General features: G+C 33.5%; 1 protein-coding gene across 1 annotated transcript; it reads left to right on the top strand.

Moving 5' to 3' along the window:
• Positions 1-566: 566 nt before the first annotated feature.
• Positions 567-1,382, top strand: LOC149239556 (tuliposide A-converting enzyme 1, chloroplastic-like). Its single transcript, XM_089369897.1, has one exon. The coding sequence runs from the start codon at positions 567-569 to the stop codon at positions 1,380-1,382; it is 816 nt and encodes a 271-aa protein (XP_089226023.1).
• The last annotated feature ends 20,502 nt before the right edge of the window (positions 1,383-21,884 follow it).

Raw genomic sequence — 21,884 nt, 5'->3', positions numbered from 1 at the left:
AGTCCATCCATATCTACCTGTTGATGGAATGCATAGTGGCCAAACAAACGACTGCAACCACTAACACAACAGGGCAAAGTGAGGTTGAACTGGGCCTCCGAGACATTCAAAAAGAACTCCAACTTATTCAACTTTAATTACAGAATCCGAACACTCACTTGGGCCAGATCGAGTGGCATATACCATATTTGCCGCAATTTGAATTTCCAGGATCAAGTGCTAAAAATTTCACTCCTTGGAATCATCAAATGATTAGTTGGTCGAAGTTATGTGTATCAATTTCGACTTAATTTTGGTTGTATATGTTGGGAAACATTTATGTTTTCAGTGTTATGCTTACTAGTTAGTTTCCAAACTATCAACATTATAAGGATTGGTTGAATAGACTCAAGCTATTTATGTTTTGTATGGGTTATAATGTGAGTTAGTGGCTAACAGACCTGGTTTCCCATTAGACAGGTTGAGGAGGCCTAGTTTCCCACTGGCAGGTTGAGGCCACCGAATGACTTATATATTTATGGCTCTTCCTTCCTCTGTTTTAAGTGACTGATGGAAAACATAAAGTTATGGTACTTGTGTACTTTCACAGAGGGGCTTTCTTTATCGGATCAGCTGCCTCGCTGCTTTATCACAACTATGTCAGTGAAGTGGCTATACAGGCCAAGGTGATATGCCTATCGGTGGAGTACAAGAAAGTGGCCGAGTATCGCCTCCCTACTGCTTATGACCATTGTTTTGGCATTCTTGAATGGCTTGACTATCAAGTAGTAGTGCTGGATGGGGTGTTCATGGATCCGTTGCTCACTTCATGCACAAATTTTAGGAAGGTGTTTGTGGTAGGTGACAATGGCAGAGGCAACATCGTGCATCAATTGGGAATCCTTACGAGTGGAAGGAAATGGGATGGCCTGTGTTTCGAAGGGGCCATTCTGGTTCACCTCAGCTTTCATGGGAAAGAACTAGTTGGTTGCAAGGTTAGGCCACATGCGGAGGTGGAGGATTTTAAGGAGTTGTTGGATGCACTATGGAGCATTTCCCTCCCCCCAGGGGAGGATAAGTACCATGCTTTTAGCAACCCAATTGGACCCCATTCTCCTGATCTGTCGACTATGGTGTATGAACGGATGGTTGTATTCGTGGCAGAGAAAGATCTACTGATATATCATGATATTTTGTACCACAAAGGTTTAAAGAAGGCAGGCAAAGACGTTGATCTGGTTATGATAGAAGGAAAAAGCCACGTGTTCCATCTCTTCAATCCCAAATATGAGAATTCATACCTGATGTTGAAACACATTTCAGACTTCATGTATTCCTTTTCCTCCCCCTTCTCCTCTGATGACTGTAAGAACCCTACTCAAAGTCTTTCTTTGTCAATTTGAAGGTGAATATCTATGATTGTTTAGCATATATAGTTTTGTTGTGGAAACAGAAAGGCTACAGGGTAATAAATGCACTATGGAGACAATATTGAAGAAACTAGACAGTCTTGAAAACATAAGAGGGTATAGGGTAACAGCTTTAGCCAAAGTGTCATTACACAAATATTGAAATCGATTGTTTCTGTTTCTGATGACTTTCTTTACTGCATTCTTATGACGGCCATGTATATCATAATTTCTTGTGATTTGTCCATTCCAATGTGCTGATGTTTTTCTAGCTTGTTATGAAACTAGCTCACAAAAAGATACAAAAGATAGTTGATCGCCTTAGAATTCAGCCTCTTCGAGGGGGAAACCTCCTTTACATTACACAAATGAACAATTTTTGGATGATCCAAATGACAAAACCTCCTCTCTATATATAGGAGTCTAAGGGGTCACAATATAACCAAGCCGACCTAACAATAATAATATAAAGGCACAAAAATAACAATAAAGGGATTCTATGCGGCACAGTAATAACAATATGGGGACAATACAGGCACAACAATATTAATAATGGATACAACTACAATAGTAATGGGGGCATCACTAGTATTATAGGGACCTAACATGCCCTTGTCCTTCAAAAAAGTGTTGTCCTCAATGCTTGAGTAGTTCAGGATGCTTCTGTATAAAATTCTCATCCTCCCATGTGGAATCTTCAATGGATAAGTTCTTCCACTGGATGAGATACTTTGAAATGGGTCGATTTCATAGTTGTCGAGTTCTTGTTTCTATGACTGCTTCTGGTTCCAATATAATTTTTCCTTCCTCGTCAAGTTCTGGCAATATTGTTTGAACTAGGAGCTTGTCACCTATAACCTTTTTTAAACATGAAACATGGAATACTGCGTGCCCTCGAGAAGCTGCAGGATGATCCAATTTGTATGCCATAGTACCAATCTTTTGCAACACCTTGTGCAGACCATAATACTTTGGTGACAATTTATTATCCTTCTTAGCTTGCTTGAGGGAAATTTGTTTATATAGTTGTAGCCGTAGGAACACCCAGTCACCTACATCAAAACTTCTTTCGTTGTGATGTTGATATACCTGTTGTTTTATTTTATTATTTTCCAACTCGAGGTTATCCTTTAAAAGTTGGAGAACTTGTTGTTGATGCTCGATGTGATGTTCCACTACCTGAACCTTAGAATTTTCTCTTAAATATGATGTGATGGATGGTGGCTGATATTCATAAAGTGCCATAAATGGGGTCATTTTTGTTGTAGTATCGAAGGAAGTGTTATTTACTATCTTATTTTTCCCATCAGATTGAGGATGATAAGATGAGCTATGAGCTAACTAAGTACGAAGACAAGAAAATAATTATGTCCAAAACTTTCCAGTAAAAATGGGATCTCTATCACTTACAATAATCTTTGGGTTTCCATGTAGCTTTTGAATTGTTTCCATAAATGCCATAGAAACTATACTGGCTTTAAATCGATGTGATAATGCACAAAAGTGCACAAACTTGGTAAGTATGTCAATTACAACCATGATCACACTCTTTCCCTCAAAATTGGGTAAACCTATGATAAAATCCATTGAAACCTCCTCCCGACATTGGCTTGGAATGGATAGAGGTTGTAATAGACCTGATGTCTTAATTGTTTCAGCTTTATTTTTTTGGCATACCAAACATTCCACCACAAACATTTGAATATCCGATTTAAGGCCATCCCAAAAAAAATCCTTCTTAACCCTGTGGTAAGTTTTGAAAAATCTTGTGCCCTCCTAAGGGAGAAGCATGCAATTTCAGAAGAATCTTTTGTTTGAGTTGGGAATTCTTACAAAGGTATAAGCAATCTTTGTACCATAATGAATCATTTTTCTAGCTAAGTGTATCAGATCTACTAGAATCTTGTTGTAACTTTAAAATAAGTTCCCACACTTCTTTGTCATTCTTCCATTGCTCCCTTGTTTTGTTTATCCAATCTGGTTGGATAATAGAAATGGCACACAACAATGCTTCCACATCCTCATCCTTTCTTGAGAGTGCATTTTCCACAACATTTTTCTTCCCTTTATTGTATATGATTTCAAAGTCATAATCCAACATCTTTGTGACCCATTTTTGTTGTTCTTCAGAGGATAATCTTTGTCCTAAGAAGTATTTAAGGCTATCATGATCCATTTTTACCTTGAAGTGTCTTCCCATTAGGTAGGGTCACCATTTCTTAAGTGCATGCAGTATTGCCAACATTTCCTTCTCATAAATAGCTTTGTGTAAATACTTACCCTTGATTGGATGACTTTCGAAAGCAATAGGTCTTTCATCTTGCATTAAAACAACACCAATTCCATTTCCAGAAGCATCACATTCCACAATAAAGGTTTTTGTGAAGTCTAGTGTAGCTAAGATCGGTGCTTGGCACATTGCCTCTTTAAGATGTTCGAAGGCCTTTGTTGCTTCTGGAGTCCATGAAAATGCATCTTTCTTCAAAACAATGTTGTTAGAGGTGCTGTTATTTTCCCATAATTCTTAACAAACTTGCGATAATACCCTGTCAACCTAAGAAATCCTCCCAAATGATTTATGGATGTAGGGATTTCCCATTCCTTAATGGCTTTAATTTTGCTAGGGTATACCTTAACTCCTTCATGAGATACAATATGACCCAGATATTCCACCTCTTGTACTCCAAAGAAACATTTGGATATTTTTGCATATAATTGTTTCTCCTCCAATAGTTGTAGCACCCTATCAATGTGTTCAACATGATCCTTCCAAGACTTGTTGTAGATTAGTATATCATCAAAAAATACTAACACAAATTTTCTAACGAAGGATTTGAAAATGGAACATCAAACCTTGAAATGTAGAAGGTGCATTGGTAAGGCCAGAAGGCCTGACCAAAAACTCATAGTGACCCTCATGAATTCTAAATGTTGTTTTCAGAATGTCTTGATTCTTCATTCCGATTTGATGATATCCTGAACGAAGATCTAACTTGGTGAAGTAAATTGATCTATGAAATTGATCCAATAATTCATCAATGACAGGAATGTGAAACATATCTTTAATAGTTAGCTTGTTGAGCTCCCTATAATCCAGACACATGCGCCATGATCGATCCTTCTTGTGCACTAATATTACTAGAGTAGAGAAAGAACTTTGGCTAGGTTGAATTACACCAGCCTCAAGCATTTCTGCAACCATATGTTCAATTTCACTCTTTTGGGCATAGGGATATTTGTATGGTCAGATGTTTGGAGCAACAATTCCTGGAATAAAATGAATAGCATGATCATGATCATGAATAGGTGGGAGACTTTTGGGCATCTCAAATACCTTGGAATGATTGTTGAAGACTTTTTGGAGATCTGGAGAAATAGATGATTTCGATGTGGAAACATCTAGCGAACATAATTTTGCAATTACACCTTGTTGTTCCTTTTTTAGAATCTTTGTCATACCATTAGAGCTTATTATCTTTCCCGGTTTCCCTGTAATACCCCTTAATTCAACTTCCTTTCCTTCGGCATAAAATTTCATGAAAAGTTATTGAAAGTTAAAAGCTATTGTACCCAAGGATTTTAGCCATTGGACTCCTAGTACAACATCAACACCTCCCATTGGAATGGAAAGAATTGGGCTATTCAATACATATTCTCCCATGGATAGCTTGATATTATGGCACTTTCCAGAGCAATTTATCCTTCCTCCATTTGTAACCATCACTTGACACTCTGGTGCTAGATATAGGATGCAATTCAATTCTTTTGCTATCATACAATGAATAAAATTGTGGGTACTTCCTGAATCAATCAACATTATTACCATTTTCTTCTTGATATGTCCTTCTATCTTGATGGTTTTAGGAGAGGTAATTCCAGCCAATGCATTACAAGATATGGTCAGATTCATTTCTTCTTCCTCTTCACAATCTATGTAGAATAATTTCTTCTTAGCACACTTATGACCTTTAGCGTATTTGCTATCACAACTATAACAAAACCCTTTTTCTCTTTTTTCTTCCAATTGTTGTGGTGTCAACCTTATAGGTTGTGGAAGGCTAGGGGCAACAAAACTTCCGTCTTTATAGTTGTGAGTGGTAGGCTTCCTGGTTGCCATAATTTTGCTTTCCATTTTTCTTGTTAACCCGAATGCCTTCTCTAATGAATTAGGTTCCCAAAGGTGAACATCATGTTGGATATTATCCTTTAAAGTCCCTATGAACACATCAATCCTGTGCTCCTCTCGAATATTTTTTACCCTTATGTTCAATTTTTGGAACTCCTCAATGTGCTCCATCATTGAACCCTTTTGTTTGAGACTTATCAATTGGCTAAAAAAAGTGTTGCTTTTTGTATCCTCATTTTGCTGTCATTTCTTCCATAAAAATTTCCCAAGTGATAATTTTTTTACGAGAGCAAAGCCATTGATACCATACAAACTGATTTGGTTCCAAATATAAAGTTGCAATATGTACCTTTTGTGTGTTTTGCACATTATTAAGATCGAAAAATTGCTCCATATGTAGTATCCATGTTGCGAGATTCTTGCCATCAAACTTCCTCATATCATTTTTTTGAATATGGTGGGTCTTCAATCTAGCATTAGAGTCTATGAAATCATGATTAACATTTCTTTTGTTCTCATCATGAGTTTCCTTTACTACCCTTTCACCATTAGTGACCATTTCTTGTAGCAACTTATTCAAATTTATCTTCAATTCTTCCATCTTATCATCCATTCCATCCATTTTAGCATCCATGCCATTCATCTTAGTTTCTATGCCATCCATCTTAGCTTCTACAACTTTCTTTAAACAATCCATCTTAGCTTCTACACCTTTCTTTAAACCATCCATCTTAGCTTCTACATCTTTCTTTAAACCATCCATCTTAGATTCTGTTACTTTTTGTGCAAGTGACATTTGTTGCACTTGATCTCATAGTTTTGATATATCACATTGTATTTCTTCCTCTTCTTCATGAGTCATGCTAAAACTTTCAGGTTTCTTACTAGGTGTTTGCATTTTCTTTCCTCAGGGCATTAATTACCGATAATAATGCTTTACTATGCCCTTTGAATTCCTTCAAACTAATTTTTCAAACCAAGCTTATGAAAAAATTTAAAAAACTACACACTTTTTTTCACTTTGTAGGAGCTTGATATCGAATTTGATGTATCTCTGTAATTTTGGATCATCCAGTTTTGAAATTGCGATATGCAGTAGCCCTCTATGTCCACTTTCGAATGTGACCAGTCTAATCGAATTTATATTCTCCAAGGCAGAGTTATGCACAATCTGCCATGATGAGCTAATTATAGACCTTTCCAGAAGATATAACTTGTACGAAGTGCCACGCATCACTGTTTTGACCTTAGTATTTGAAAAATACACACAGGAAACTACAGTCCGTCCTCTTTGTTTAACTTCTTATGAAATTTCAATCTGATGTTCGAAACAAAAGTTATGACGATTTTCCCAAGGTCACCTATTTGGAATGTAATTTAGGAGTCCGAAAAAAGGGCAAATTCCTCAAATAATATCTCTGCAAATATAGTGAGAAAAGCTTTGAAATTCAGACCCGAGGTTCAACGCAATTTCTTCTCAAATGGTTTTTTTTTCACTCGTGAAATGTTGGAGAAAAAAAGTCATAGTGAAAATTCCATGATGACCTATTTGGAGTAGCAAAACCTTAGAATCCAAAGCTATGATACCAAATGTTATGAAACCAGCTCACAAAAAGATAGAAAAAATAGTTGAATGCCTTAGAATTCATCCCCTTCAAGGGGGCAACCTCCTTCACATTACACAAATGAACAATTCTTGGATGATCCAAATGACAAAACCTCCTTTCTATATATAGGAGTCTAAGGGGTCACAATATAACCAGGCCAACCTAACAATAATAATATAAAGGCACAAAAATAACAATAGAGGGATTCTATGGGGCACGGTAATAAAAATATGTGGACAATAGGGGCACAACAATATTAATAAGGGATACAACTACAATAGTAATGGGGGCATCACTAGCATTATAGGGACCTAACACATCTACTAATGGGGAAGTAATTTTCAGAAGTTTAGTTTTGTTATATTTGTCTTTTGATAGTATATGACATATAATTGCTTATATGGAACTCATTTTGATGTATTATGGAAGACAAGATATACATTTAAGCTAATTAGGGACAACAAAAATGGTAGCATTTCTTGAAGGATATAATATTTCAGTTTCAGTATAAGGCATATGATAGTGGTATTGGTTGAATATGTGCTGGTTTTTTTTTAATAGTAATATGAATATTACGTTTTTGAAACCTTCACCCAACCTTTCAAAGGTGGGTTTATCAAAGAAATCTAGAGATCATTATTGTGCGTTGAAGGATAATCCTTGTTAGAGTAAAAAGAAGTAGACTCATGAGCTCACTTCAATGCACTCGAATAAGCATTATTATTCACTATCTCTATTCATGTCGAGGGAGCATGGTTCATAATAGGATCCTTAGGAGACTTTTGAGGAGTCGGATTTTGAGCCTCCTTGTCCATCGAATGCATTTCATCATCATATCCTTCATCATCCTTGTTCAAATGAGTGGAGGCCTTGTCCTCCATAAGAGGTTGATTGTAGGGCTTCCAAACATTTGCTCTTGAATTTTAAATGTTCCACCTCTAGTGAGATTTGAATGGAGGGAAAGAGATCTATAGATGGCATGTTTGATGAAAAAAGTGCTAGCAAAAAGAAATATTCTCATAGTCTAAAGCTTAGATCTAATGAAAATCAAACTTTTAAATTAATTTTATTTGTCATCCCTTTATTGATGTCAATATCAACACATATTTTTGCATAAGTGTAGATGAAAAACTTCCCACGAGAATTATCGGTTGCAATGAAATGACCTATGGAGTTTCCAATATCACCAAAAATTGATTGTTTCCAAAAGTGAGTAGGCAGATTAAGAAGATAGGTTGATATTGGTAGCTTGGAGATGACTATTATAGAAGGGTCAAAATATGGAAACCAAGGAATTTGGAACAATCCAACATTGCCCCATATCAGAGGTCCATTAGATAAAATTTTATGGTAGTCTTCTAATTCTACAAATGCCATAATGAAGAAGCCTTTGGAGAAGAAAATAACCTTACAAATCTTGGTCCATGAAGAATGGATCCATTGGTAAAGATCAGAGTGAGAGCATAAACCATTAAAGCGACATATGAGGGTTGATTACGCATACAGCTAATGGAGGTTCTTGAGAGCAAGGTGTGATATTTCTAAGGAGGGAATTTGTTTATATTTTTCAACCAGTAACGACATAGTAGCCACCTGAGACTATGATTCCTTTATGGAGGGTTAAGCATGTACAACATATTGATAGGAAAAAACCTAAGGGGAGGACAAATTTCCCACAACACCCTGCATAAGTGAAGGGTCATAAAAATAGTGGCATCTTTACAAACATTATAGATTGAAAGAGGGAAAGGATCATTTAGATGCTTACCTTTAAAAAGTAGGCATTACAAGACATAAGGCATAGCCACCTAGAGATTTAGGGAAAGCTTGAGGTCCCATAACAAATTAGTAGAGTAGGACCCAAAGAGTAGTGAATGCCCAAAGATAAGTTTGACGACTTTCTGTAAATAAATTTGTGGAACCAGGGACTGAGGGTCTAAGGCCGTAATAAATTAGGAAAGAGGGCTTCTAACACAAACACCATGACAACCCCCAAGACCCTTATCTTCTTGGGAAAATGGTTCTATGAGATTAGCCTCTACAACACAAGCTCAGAGTGCAATGACATATAAGTTGTTCCCATGGTTACTCCCATCATCTCTTAAACAAAAATCCATCTTGATAAGACTATGAGAACAATGTAGGGATCGATACTAATCTAACATCCCATAATGAGGATCAAATCACACATATTTGTGCTTCGGGTAAGGATAATGCTAGTATTTTCATTTAGGAATATCAACCATTACTATCCAATGATTAAGACTCTCTATTGTCACATGCCAATTGGTTTGAGTTGGGCTGCATATTTTTTCCAAACCTTTTTCATCTTCTTGGTTGCGACTAGGATTCGAATCCATTCCTTTTCCTTTATGTGATGTGGATCAATGTCTTTTCACGTATCAATTTAAAGACTAATTATAATAATATTATTTTTTTAATTGAAAAATAATTTTTACATATACATTATAAAAAAAGAGAATAAATTGAAGGATATATAGAAATAATTCATATCCACTTGTAAAGAGAAACTAAAACAATTATAAAATCTAAATAAGAATTTGAATTTAACAGTTTAGCTTGGAATCCCTAATCAACAATACTCTTTGTCTAGGTTTTACATATGTATCTCATCATGCCATCATTTTGAATAAGATTTTGGAGAACTAACATCATTATCAAAACACATTTGCAATAGAGTTTCCAAAGAGTATTATTGGCTACCCAACCGACTCCCCTCTCATTTTCAAAGTGATATGGGCCCCTCTTTTTATTTGTTTGTTTGCCTTTGATTTTCGTAATTATTTTTATAATGAAATGTTGATAATGGTTTCAAGTACATATTTCGATCTAGATTGTGATATGGCTTTCATCTCATTTCATATTTAGCATTTTTATTCAAAGAAATGGAGAAGTTATCTTAAGCATTATTGACTATGACTATTTATCATCTTTTTTCTTATTATATAAGGTTACATATTCTTTTTTGTTACAATAGCAAGTTAGCCTACGTGTTTTGAGTTAGTTCACAGGGTCATATATTTATTTAACCTAGTCAACATGTTCTCATTAAAGTCTTCAATATGTTACCTATATATACTCTCATTTTGATTTTTGGCTTACATTCTGTGCAGGCAATAATTTTTTTTTCTTTTGCATTATATAAGTTAATGGATTATATGAAATTTATGGGTCTCAAACCCTATCATAATAATGGTTTGTTTGTTTTAGCAAAGTTTTATTTATGTGTGTATGAAATGTGTCATTCTAAACCTGATGATATTGACATTTGGATTTCATGAGTTTTATAGATATATATGGGTATATTTGTTTTGGAAAAGGTTATATTCTTTCATTTGAAATGTTGTCATTTCATGACCTTGTCATATCATTGGTCATTTCCAAACCCTTTGATAAATATTTTGACATGTTTTTATGGTTTGATTTTCATTATATTTAATATCAAACCTCTAGTTCTATGTGAAATTTAATATTGGTATCGAAGAATTATAATTTTTTATATGGTGAAATGATGGTTGACACATTCGATGAGATTTGTTTCAATTTTAACATCTGCCATTTCTAGTGACATGGAACCATACATCTGACTTTTAAACTATGACTTTTGGAAAATTTTCTCCTCATTGACCATTATCATAATTCAAATAGTCCCAGCCATAACTCCTCTGGTGGTGAGTATTGTTGATTAGTACCTTTGTACCATGTGTGCTAATTTCCAAATACGTCATGCAAGGTTTTTTTCCACCTCCAATGCATTTTATTCCTATGTATGGGCTTTACATGTCATTCCAAAAGATGTTAGGGTTTTCAAAACTTAATCCTACTCATTCCACCTCCTGTTCACAACCGACCCAAACTAAAATTGCTACAAAACTATAGCCATGCCACTTGTGAATAGAACTGAGCTAGTCAAAGCTTATATCATTGAGATATACGATGAATATTTGGAATTGTTTTAATAGGTTTGATGGTGGAAATTTATTTATCTCTTTTATGGTTTTAGTGAGGAAGTAGTTAGAGCCTTTACCTCTATGTTTGATGCTAAGAGGGTGAAAATTGGTGACCTAGAGATTCTTGTGGATGTTAGTTTCATTTCCAAAGTAACTGATCTTCCCACCATGGGGGGAAATGGTCAAAAAAACTACCCTATGGATGAGATACCTTGGAAGAAGTATCTAGCCAGCAACGATTGCACATACGATGTTAAATATTTGCAAGTTTCTTTCCTAAAACCTAAGTGGAAATATTTGGTGTTTTTCCTGCATCATTATATAACAAGTGAGGGGCATTATAGGCTAGTGTTTATTTATCATATGTGTCTCCTCATGGTGTTTTTTGGGTATAAACTTAATCTTCGATATTATTTGTATAAAATCCTAGACAAAATAGCCAAATCTTATTAGACCCAAGATAAGAACCTTGAGAGATCCTTATTCCACAATGACCTTATTGTATTTTGGTTAAAAGAATATCTAATAAGCATAACCAATGTGTGAGATGTGTTCCTCCTTCGAAATAGATATCAGGAACACCAAAGTGTTGAGCACCTAGGTCTTATAGCTAGGTTTCCATCTAGCCCTCCACCAATCGAATCAATTATGTTTGATCCTGATATTGAGGATGATCTCAATGTGTCTTTCCATGCAGAGAAAGTGGATTATTTTGACAATAATGGGGTTGTAAATCCTTAAATTACATCTCTTCATGTCAGCAAGAGAATCGATAAGAATGTTGAATTCCATCATGTGGAATTGAAACTAGAATTTAGGGAAAAATAGGAGTTAAAACCCTTTGACCATAGCCTTTGATTTAAACCTGAAAAATGAGAAGAGGTCAGTATTCTGTGTATAATTCTCAGTGAAGGTTAAACAAACTGAAAGAAAGATATCAAGGGATCGACATAATAGGTGAAAGAGTATCCGTAAAAAGGAGGTTTTCATCAATCCTAAAGTGCCACCCAAGCCTTCACCGAAGAAGAATAAACCTCAGACTAAACATAACTCAGGTTTTGTGGAAAATGATGAATATGTGTGTGATGGCAACAAGCCTTTAGAAAATACTCGTCAGAGAAATCCTAGATCGGATCCATCCCCACTCGACATGTACTAGGACCATGAATTTCTCATTACTGTGCCTCACCTAGAGAATCGTATTAACCAATTGTTATATGAAAACAACCAACTAAAATCCCTAAACTAATCAAGGAATAAAGATAAAAATATAGAGAAAATGAAGTCAAAATATAGTTAGGAGATACTCATATAATCATTAAGTCGTTGAATTTCAAGGTTGTCATCTCTCCAGATTTGAATCACACTTAATAAATACTTTATATTATCTATATTTCAGGGGATTTCTAAGATATGTTTTTGTTTTGATTTCAATAACTAAATTTAAAATGGACACTACAAAATATTGATTCTGTAATGTCCTTTGTTTTATTATCATTGTAAGTTGTTAATTCTATTTTCTTTATTTGTTGATAGTTTATTCTTATTATCATATTAGTTTCAATGGAGCGGCTAATGTGGATTCCTTTAAGCTATGTTACGATGACTTGTTAGTCCTTCTATCTTTATTTCTTTCAAGTAGTTCGGATATGACCGTTAGGTCAAAAACAATATATTGTAATTTTGTAAAAAAAAAAAATGTACATTTAGCTTGAAATCTAGGTAGGCTCTCGGGGCTATATAAAAACATTTAATTTTGACCAGTAATTAGGAGAGAGAAATGAAGAGAAATGTTGGAAAGTATACAATGATTTTGAAAATATTTTAAGTCTTTCTATAAGTCTGTTGATTTGGTTTAATTCAATCAAGTATTGCTTGTACTAGCCTTATTTTCCATACTTATTTTTCGATTATCTTCTTGATTCTTAGTAATTTGACTTCTGAGAATTTTGAAGATAGCATAATGTCATTCTAGCGACTTTGATACAGAAATAGATATTAATTTTCATTGTATTTCTTTTCATTCATATTAATTCAATTTATGTTTGCTTGTATTTGATCATTACCATCCTTCAGTGACTTGTGTCCTAAGGGTGATAATAGTTATAATCATTCCTCTTATTTGTGTTTCTGTAAATTGTTTACAATAGTTTAGATTACTGAGAGATGTTATTTTCTTTATATGAATTGAACTAATAACTATGTTGTAGAAATTTCTAGTATGTTATTTTATTTCGTTGTCGGTTCATTAAACTTTTATTTTATTTTTTATTTTATTGATAAGTGGGTGAATCTTGAAAATCACGCTTACCCTGTGGCTGAGAGGCCACGACTCAGGGGCATCTAAGCCATCAAAGTCACCCGGGGATCACACTCAGCCTAAGCCGCACCAGCAGAAACCATGCTAGATTTTTGGTATCAGCGAGATTAGAACTGGTGACCTTTGCTTACGGAGTGCCTTAACAGTGTGCTCCTTCACCGACTGTTCTAAATCTCTTTGATGGTTTATTAAACTATTTCATAAATGAATAATTGGAAGAAAATTATACTCATAGAAATAGTTATAGTCATTTCTCTAGTATACCTTAGCCAAGAAATAGTATTTAGAATGTGTTAACTAGTTCTCGACATATATCAATTATTCTTGATGCGAATTATTAAAATGAACATTGTTTGATCTGCACTGGCTTAAAAGATAAGAAGCTCACATTTTCATAGTTATTTTTCTTTTATTTATTCACATGAAGGATTATTGTTAATTTTAATTTATAACTCCTTATATAAATTAAAATTAGATAGCGTTTCTTAATATTTTTGCAGAAAAACATATAGTTTAGTCTTTGAACCAATTACATTAAGTTCTAGTCTTTTATATGTTGTATTATAATTCTTGTACCATTTGTATAGAATTTATTTTATTTTAACTGTTGATGCCAATATGATTTCTGTATCATATTTTATTAATTATTAGTTAATAGTTTATGGTATATTAACAATAGTTTAGGTTAGTATGTATCCTATATTAGCTAACCTTTTAGGTTTCTCCCTGGTTCTTTTCTTTGTTAGAGGAAGGATCCAAAGGCCAATGGAGCCTTAAAATGCATCGGGAGTGACCGCCTAAACATCTTGGGATATTCAAAGAGCCTCAGTATGGGTCACATCCCCTTTGTTGACTAAGGTATCAAAAATCGCATCAACAAAATGGAACTATATGGAGGGCATACTCGACCCTAAATGGCTAAGGGCAGCCAAAAGATACAAACTATTAGGTCTTCTATTGTCATGAGAAGTCACTTAAGAATTTTTACATATTTATATATTGTTCATTAATACTTCAATACACATAAAATAATTGTCACTAAAAAATAATTATTTGAAACATTCAACAAAAAATACACATTTTACATATAGATATCATTAAAAAAATACGTATTTTGGGACTTTCTCACTAACAATGACATTTTAAATAAAATAATTTTATGAAAATTTTGAATAAAAAAGGTTGGAAAAATAACAAATTTTACGAATTTTTTATGAATTTTATATCCAAAAATAATAACATTTGATTTTATTTTTTTTACCAAAAGACTCACTCACATACAATTAACAAAAAAAAAAAATGTTTAAAAAAGAATTAAAGCATACAATTAAAAAAGACAATACAATTTAAAAAAACTGTAAATTAAAGAAAAACGTTAAAAATTAAAATTAAAATATAAAAAAAAAATACAAAAAAAAACATTGAAAAGAAATACAATAAATAAAAGAAAACGATCATTAAAGAAAGTTAATATATATATATATATATATATATATATATATATATATATATATATATATATATATATATATATATAGATATATATATATATAGATTAAAAAAAATAAAACATTAAAAATAATTAAAAAACATTAAAAAAATATTAAAGAAACATAGAAAAAATTAAAGGAAAATTTAAATTTAAAAAATAAAAAGAAAAAAATCAACAATGACCCTTCGACACTCCTTTGGCCGAAGGGCTGTCGATGGGGCATTGAATGCTTACTAATCCAACCCTTCGACCCCCTGGTGATGGAGGGTTGATTCTCCGCTAGTGAGGGGTGAAGGTCGTTGATTCTTTTATAATTTTTTCTAATGTTTTCTTTTTAATTTTAATTCATTTAACGGTTTTTTGTTTATATAGTTTATTTTTTATTTTCATTTTATTTTAATGATTTCTTTTTAAATTTTTCATAATGTTTAAACTTTTTATTTTTTTTATTTTTTCTTTTTATTCTAACACTTTTTTATGATTATTTTTTTAATTAAAAACATGTTTTAATGTTTTATTTTTAATTTTAAAATTTGTTTTGTGAATTTATTTTTAATGTTATTTCGGCTAAATTCATTTTAATGTTTTTTTAATATATTTTTTAAATTTTAACTATCTAATTTGTGTTTATTTATATGTTTTTAGTGTTAAATTTTTATCTTAGATTATGTTTTTTTTTCATTTATTTTCTATATTTATTTTTTATTTTTTATTTTTTATCTTTTATGAATTTTTTATTTTTATTTTTCTTTTTTTTCATTTTTTATTATATTTATATATAGTTTTATATATATTATATCTATTTACTATTTACTTATTATTTTTTTAAGCTTCTTTTTTTAAATATTTTTAAATCTTTCAATTTTTGTTTTGTTTTGTCAAAACGATTTGGTAAGAAATAATGCTAACTATAAGTGGACAAACCAAGAAAAATAGGATTTTGGTACTATATAACGAGTCATCTCTAGGGCTCCTACTCTGATGAACCCATATTTCTCTAGAGATTTCATACTATGTACCTTTACCTCTGATTCCTATCCTTACATAACAAACAAAGCCAGATGGTGAAATTCATATTGCATTTATGAGCTCTGCCTTTAGGGGAGCTGAGCTAAATTAACCAACAGTAGATAAACAAGTGTTTTATCTCTTTAAGACAGTAAAGCATTTCAAGTCATATCTACCCAAATATAAAATCATGGTAATCGTTTCCTATCCAATAGTAAGAATCTTACTAGTCCAGAAGGAATTAGGAAAAAAAAGGCCCACTGGGTGATAGCCCTCTAAGAGTATGACTTAGAGATCAAACTTGTAGATAGTGAAAGGTTAAGGTCTTTGCAAACTAGCCATTGAGTCTGTTAATCTTCACAACTAGGATCCTTGTTCTCATAATGAAATATATTTGATCAAAAATGAATTTTATGTGTGCCAGATAATCCCAATTCTCAATATTATGATATTAGGTTTTATTTGTTGAACGGTTCAACATCGCCTCATCTGCAAGCTAAAAGGAGAAGATTGTTAAGGCTCAAATCCACTCCCTATTAGCTCACCAATAATGTTCTATTTCGTAAAAATTATGATGGGATATTACTTTTTTATCTAGAATAAGGTTATTCTCAAAAAGTACTCCATGAATTCCATTTTGGTCTCGCTGGTGGTCATTTTGGTAGAGACACCACTACTCACAAGGTATTGGATTGGATATTATTGGCCTACCTTATTTAGAGATGCCCATGGCCTAGTCTGAAGATGTGAGACTCGCCAAAACACTTTTGGTAGGATTAAAAAGCATCCTTTCCCCTTCAACCTATTACTGTTGAAGCTTTGTTTCAACAATGAGGCTTAGATTTTGTTGTTACCATGAATCCTCTTTCATCTCAACAACATAAATATATCATAACAACCACCAATTAATTTATGATATAGGTGGAGGCATCCCCTCTATGAGTGGCTAATGCATAACAAGCACTAGCATTTTTAGATTCTGGTATTTCCACTCGTTTTGGAGTTCATGATTCATTAGTGTTTGATAATGTGTTATATTTTTCCACTCAGGAGTTAGATGCTTATAACTTATACAAAGGGATTAAAATTAAGTACATAGAAAACTACTAAGCTAATGGGAATGGTCTTGTTGAGTCCTCAAACAAAAACTAGCAGATTTCCCAGTTTAATACATTATGGGCTAATCGGGTAACCCCCAAAGATGGAATAAGGAATTATCCCTTTTTCCTTATCTATGGAAGAGAAGAAATTTTACCTCCTAATGTTTCCTTACCTTCTCTGCAACTATCTCAATAAGTATAGGAAGTGAAATCCTCTGCTATGCAAAACATGATCATTTCCTGGGTTAAATTGGAAGAAGAAAGAGAATGGTTTAAACACAAATTACATCAACATCGGCAAATTATGAAACATTGGCTTGATGGCAGATCTTCTTCTAATAGAGATATTGAGGTAGGCAACCTATTGCTTAAATGGGACAAGGTATACAAGGACAAAGGGGAGAATTCCAAGTTTCATAGGTTATGTCTAGGGCCATTCATACTTACAGAAAATATTGGCCTGAAAACATTTCATTTGCAAACTCTGGAAGATCAGTCTGAACCCATTTCAGTTAATGGGAGCTTTTGAAGAAGTATTTTTTGTGAATCCCTTCAGGGGTCTATTATATTTGTAAATATGTCTTTTTTAGTTTGCTTCCATTTTTATTTTCAAAATGCTTTTCTTTTTCTCTTGTTTCTTGTGTGATAAATCTAACATCCTGAAAATGAAATAATTTTGTCTGAAATATTTTTTCAGGAAATTTTATAAAACAAATGTTAAGTGTTGATGTTTCAAAATCTCAGATACACTTGCTTCAAGTATAAACTAATAAAATTAATGGTTTATGTTCAAAGTATTTGGTTGTCACCATGGAAATGAATATTAATTAAATATTAGGAGAACTTACCACACAACCAACATAATTAAAATGAAGAGTGTGATTAGTGTAAGGTTGGTGACCTTAATTTTTTTTACGACATCATATCTCTTAAGGATATTTTGGATCTGCTTCCCTATTTAATAGAAAATCTCAAATGAGATTAACTACAGTCACTCATGGTCTTTGATTCTCTTTGTTCTCTCTTCTTGGGGTAAAAACACTCAGGTAAAATGGGTTTAATATATGTCCTTGGTAATGTTATAGCGCTTGGTAGTAGTAGTGGCTTCATCTATGACATATTCGATTCCAAATCAATATTTGAATAAGTTTATGAACACATAATTTAGAAAAATGTGAGTCCATGATTTTAAGGGGCTTCTTAGTCTACTTCCCAAGTAGAAAACAACCAAAAAGCTTAAATATGAATTTATAACTAGTATATTGGGATCCAAACATCTAATTTTGGTTAAAAGGCACTCCTATCAAGGTTATGGACACTTTCTGGCAGCATGGGAAATGCATGCGGTATCAAAATTGCAATTACACAACATCCCTGGTCAGTTATTCCATTTTCTCAACCTATTGGTCATCGGTTCTCTAAAATTCTATATGGATTTTATATGAAGTTTCTATTTACTGTTTTAATTTATATACAAGTATCTTTGAGAAATTTAATATTAATTGTATTCAACCAAAACTGAAGCAAGCAACATTTGTATTGTTAAGCATGCATTTTTCATATAACATCTGATCTTTATTCCAATTACTTAACTCATTTGAAAATAGATATAACTAGTTCATGTAGCGAGTCACAAATTGTAGGCTACCTAACCAATTCCCCTCTCATTTTCAAATTGATATGGGCCCCTCTTTTGATTTATTTTGTTTTCTCTAAATTTTCATAATTGTCTTTCCACTAAAATTTTGATAATGGTTTTAAGTATAGGTTTGATCTAGATTATGATATGGATTTCCCCTCATTTCATATTGAGCATTTTTATTGAAAGAAATGGGAAAAATATCTTAAGCCTTGTTGACTATGATTATTGATATATTTTTTTCTTGTTATATAAGGTTGTGTATCCCTTTTGTTGAAATAACAACTTGACTTATGTGTTTTGAGTCACTTCATGGGGTCATAAATTTATTTAACCTAGTCAACATGTTCTCATTAAAGTCTTTAATATGTTACATATATATACTCTCATTTTGATTTTTGGCTTACATTCCATGCAATCTATTATTGTTATTTGTTTCACATTATACAAGTTAATGGATTATATGAACTTTTTAGGTCTCAAACCCTATCACAACAATGGTTTGTTTGTTTTAGTAAGGTTTATTTACCCGTGTGAAATGTGTCATTTTAAACTTGTTGGTATTGACATTTTGATTTCATTAGTTTTATTGATATATGGGTATATTTATTTTGGAAAGGGTTACATTCTTACATTTGAAACATTATCATTTCCTAAGCTAAGTGCTACAAACTTTTGTTTCTTGTTATACCAATAAATTGATGTTGACCCAACACTAAAGAAAATCCTAATGTTCTCTTCTTGTTCAATGGACTTCCTAACCAATCTTCATCTTTGAAGCCTTGGAGCTTCACTCCATCATTCTCGTTGTACCATAAACCAAAATCTATTGTGCATCTAAGGTATCTGAGAACATGTTTTATTTATTTCCAGTGAAGCTTGGTAGCTCCATCATAAATTGACTAAGATGAATAACTAGAAAAACAAGTATTGGGCCTTGTGTTCACCAAGGACATACAGGACTCCACCAATTGTCTGTAGATAGTGGAATCTACAGCCTCTCTTGTAGAAGAATCCTCTTTCCTCTATATAGTATCTAGAGGAGTATCCATGTCCCTGTAATCCTTCATATGGAATCTCTGAAGGATTTCAGAGGTGTACTTCCGTTGTCCAACAAATATCTCTCCATCTCCCTGCCACACCTCCAAACCTAGGAAGTACTGCATCAAACCCATATCCTTCATCTTGAACTCTCTTGCAAAGTCCTTCTTGCAAGACTAGATAACGATCTCATCTTATGTTTGTATCAAATCATCTACATATAGGACTAAGATGAGCAAGCTGGCATCTACCAAAATGTAGTAGAGATTGGCATCTGCTTCACTCTTAGTGAAGTCTAATCCATTGAGATAGGAATCTATGCGAGTGTACCAAGAATGAGGTGCCTTCTAGAGACCATAAAGTTCTCTCCTGAGTCTACACATATGTTTCTCCCTATCAAATGCCTCAAATACCTCAAGATGCTATATGTAGATCTATTCTTTGACCATTCCATTAGGCAAGGAAGCCTTAACATCCATTTCGTGGATCTTCCACCCAAATGATGTTGCCAATGCAAGTATGGTCTTGATAAATGAGTATCTTTCCATAGGAGAAAAATGTCTCCTCGTAATCAACTCCCTCCAGTTGTGCGAAGCCTTTGGCCACAAATTTGGCCTTGTACTTCTCAACACTACCATAAGCTGCATGTTTCACCTTATACACCCACCTCGAGCCTATAATAGAGTTTCCCTCAAGTCTAGACACAACCTCTGAAGCATAATTATTCATCATGGGGCCATACTCCTCCACCATGGCATCTGTAACGGGCCTCCTCTCATATTTACCCACTTTCACCAGCTTGCCCAGGGTAAACATGTGCTGAGGGGCTACTATGACATGAATCAACCTCCTAAATGACCTTAAGGAAATGGAGCCAACATAACAAAACATTACTCACCTCCCTCAGGTTTTACAGGATCCCCAAGAACTAACCAACCATTCCAGGTGCCAAACACCTGAGTTAACATTCCTTTTTAGTGAACTAGACCCCCAGTCACTCCCATGAAAATGCTTCCAAGCAAATTTAACTATTTTCACTCAGTTTTTTGTCAACGACTTTGAGATCTCAGCCACTTTTTTAGGTCTAGGATCCAGACCTCTTTCGGGAACTTAATGAACCTCTCAGAAATGATAAATAACATAGAGACAATGCCTCTATTACAAAACATACTCAAGGAATTTATCTAACCCATTCTTACCATGAGAGTCATTTCGTCAAACACATTGAAAACATGTAACCTATAGGTCATGAATGCATATCCCAATGTAGAGATATGAAACTTATCTAAGGTTTACCAAGAAGTACTAATGCACTCTCACGTTAGCTTCCATGATAACAGTCAGGTCATGCATTCATTAACCAATCATTCATCAATTAAAATGTGATAAGAGCCATACTTAAATCTATCATAAAACCATGCTTATAACTAGCATATAACTAGATAATCAACAATAATAGAAAAACCATTATATCCAAATAATAACAAGAACATTTACTCATAAATACAAGAGAAACTAGATCTTATTAAACATATGTAAAAGCCAACCAAGTCAAGGACTTCCACATATCACCTGACCATAGATTGGGGTAAACTAAATATTTCTTTCAACCAATCATCCTCATGCCATATTCAAAGCACAAATGTGGGATATGATGGGATAAACTAATCCATAAACAACCAATGGAATCTAGATGTTAAATTACCTCCACCCTCACACTACCATGATCTCACCTAAACTACTCTCAAGATCACAAAACCAAACTGAGCTTGGACGCCTTAAAATTCCTTCACCATCCCTTGAGGAATTTTCCTATCTCCACCCAACTATTGAGGGATTCCCAGATAAAATTAACCCTCTCCACCCCCAACCCTTAGGATTTTCATGAGACCACCTCACCCAAATCCTAAATCTTCCAGAAATGAAAATATTAACCAGGAATGAATCCCATCAGACCATGGTTATCCAGAAATGGAAAGGAAAGGCTAAAATGATTGTCAAAACCTGGAGAAACCCATTCCAATGATAGCAACTAAACCAAATACACACATGCATATATCATGCATGTCAAAACCAACTAGGAAATCATGCATGCAACCTATTACCTACAAGTATTCCAACTAAAGCTGCTTGATCCAATCTTTCCTTGCTTGATCTTTGCTTTCCTTGTCCTTCCTTTGCTTGCTTACTTT

The sequence above is a fragment of the Pinus tabuliformis genome, chromosome 8, assembly GCF_031772625.1.
Source record: "Pinus tabuliformis cultivar Carrire ecotype Pingquan chromosome 8, CPIR1, whole genome shotgun sequence".
NCBI classification, from domain to species: domain Eukaryota; kingdom Viridiplantae; phylum Streptophyta; class Pinopsida; order Pinales; family Pinaceae; genus Pinus; species Pinus tabuliformis.
Note: the sequence above shows the minus strand (reverse complement) of the source record. Positions and strands in the feature narration are given on the sequence as shown.

What these genes read in the sequence shown, in the direction of transcription:
- LOC149239556 (XM_089369897.1), top strand. Translation starts at nt 567, where the DNA reads ATGGTACTTGTGTACTTTCACAGAGGGGCTTTCTTTATCGGATCAGCT.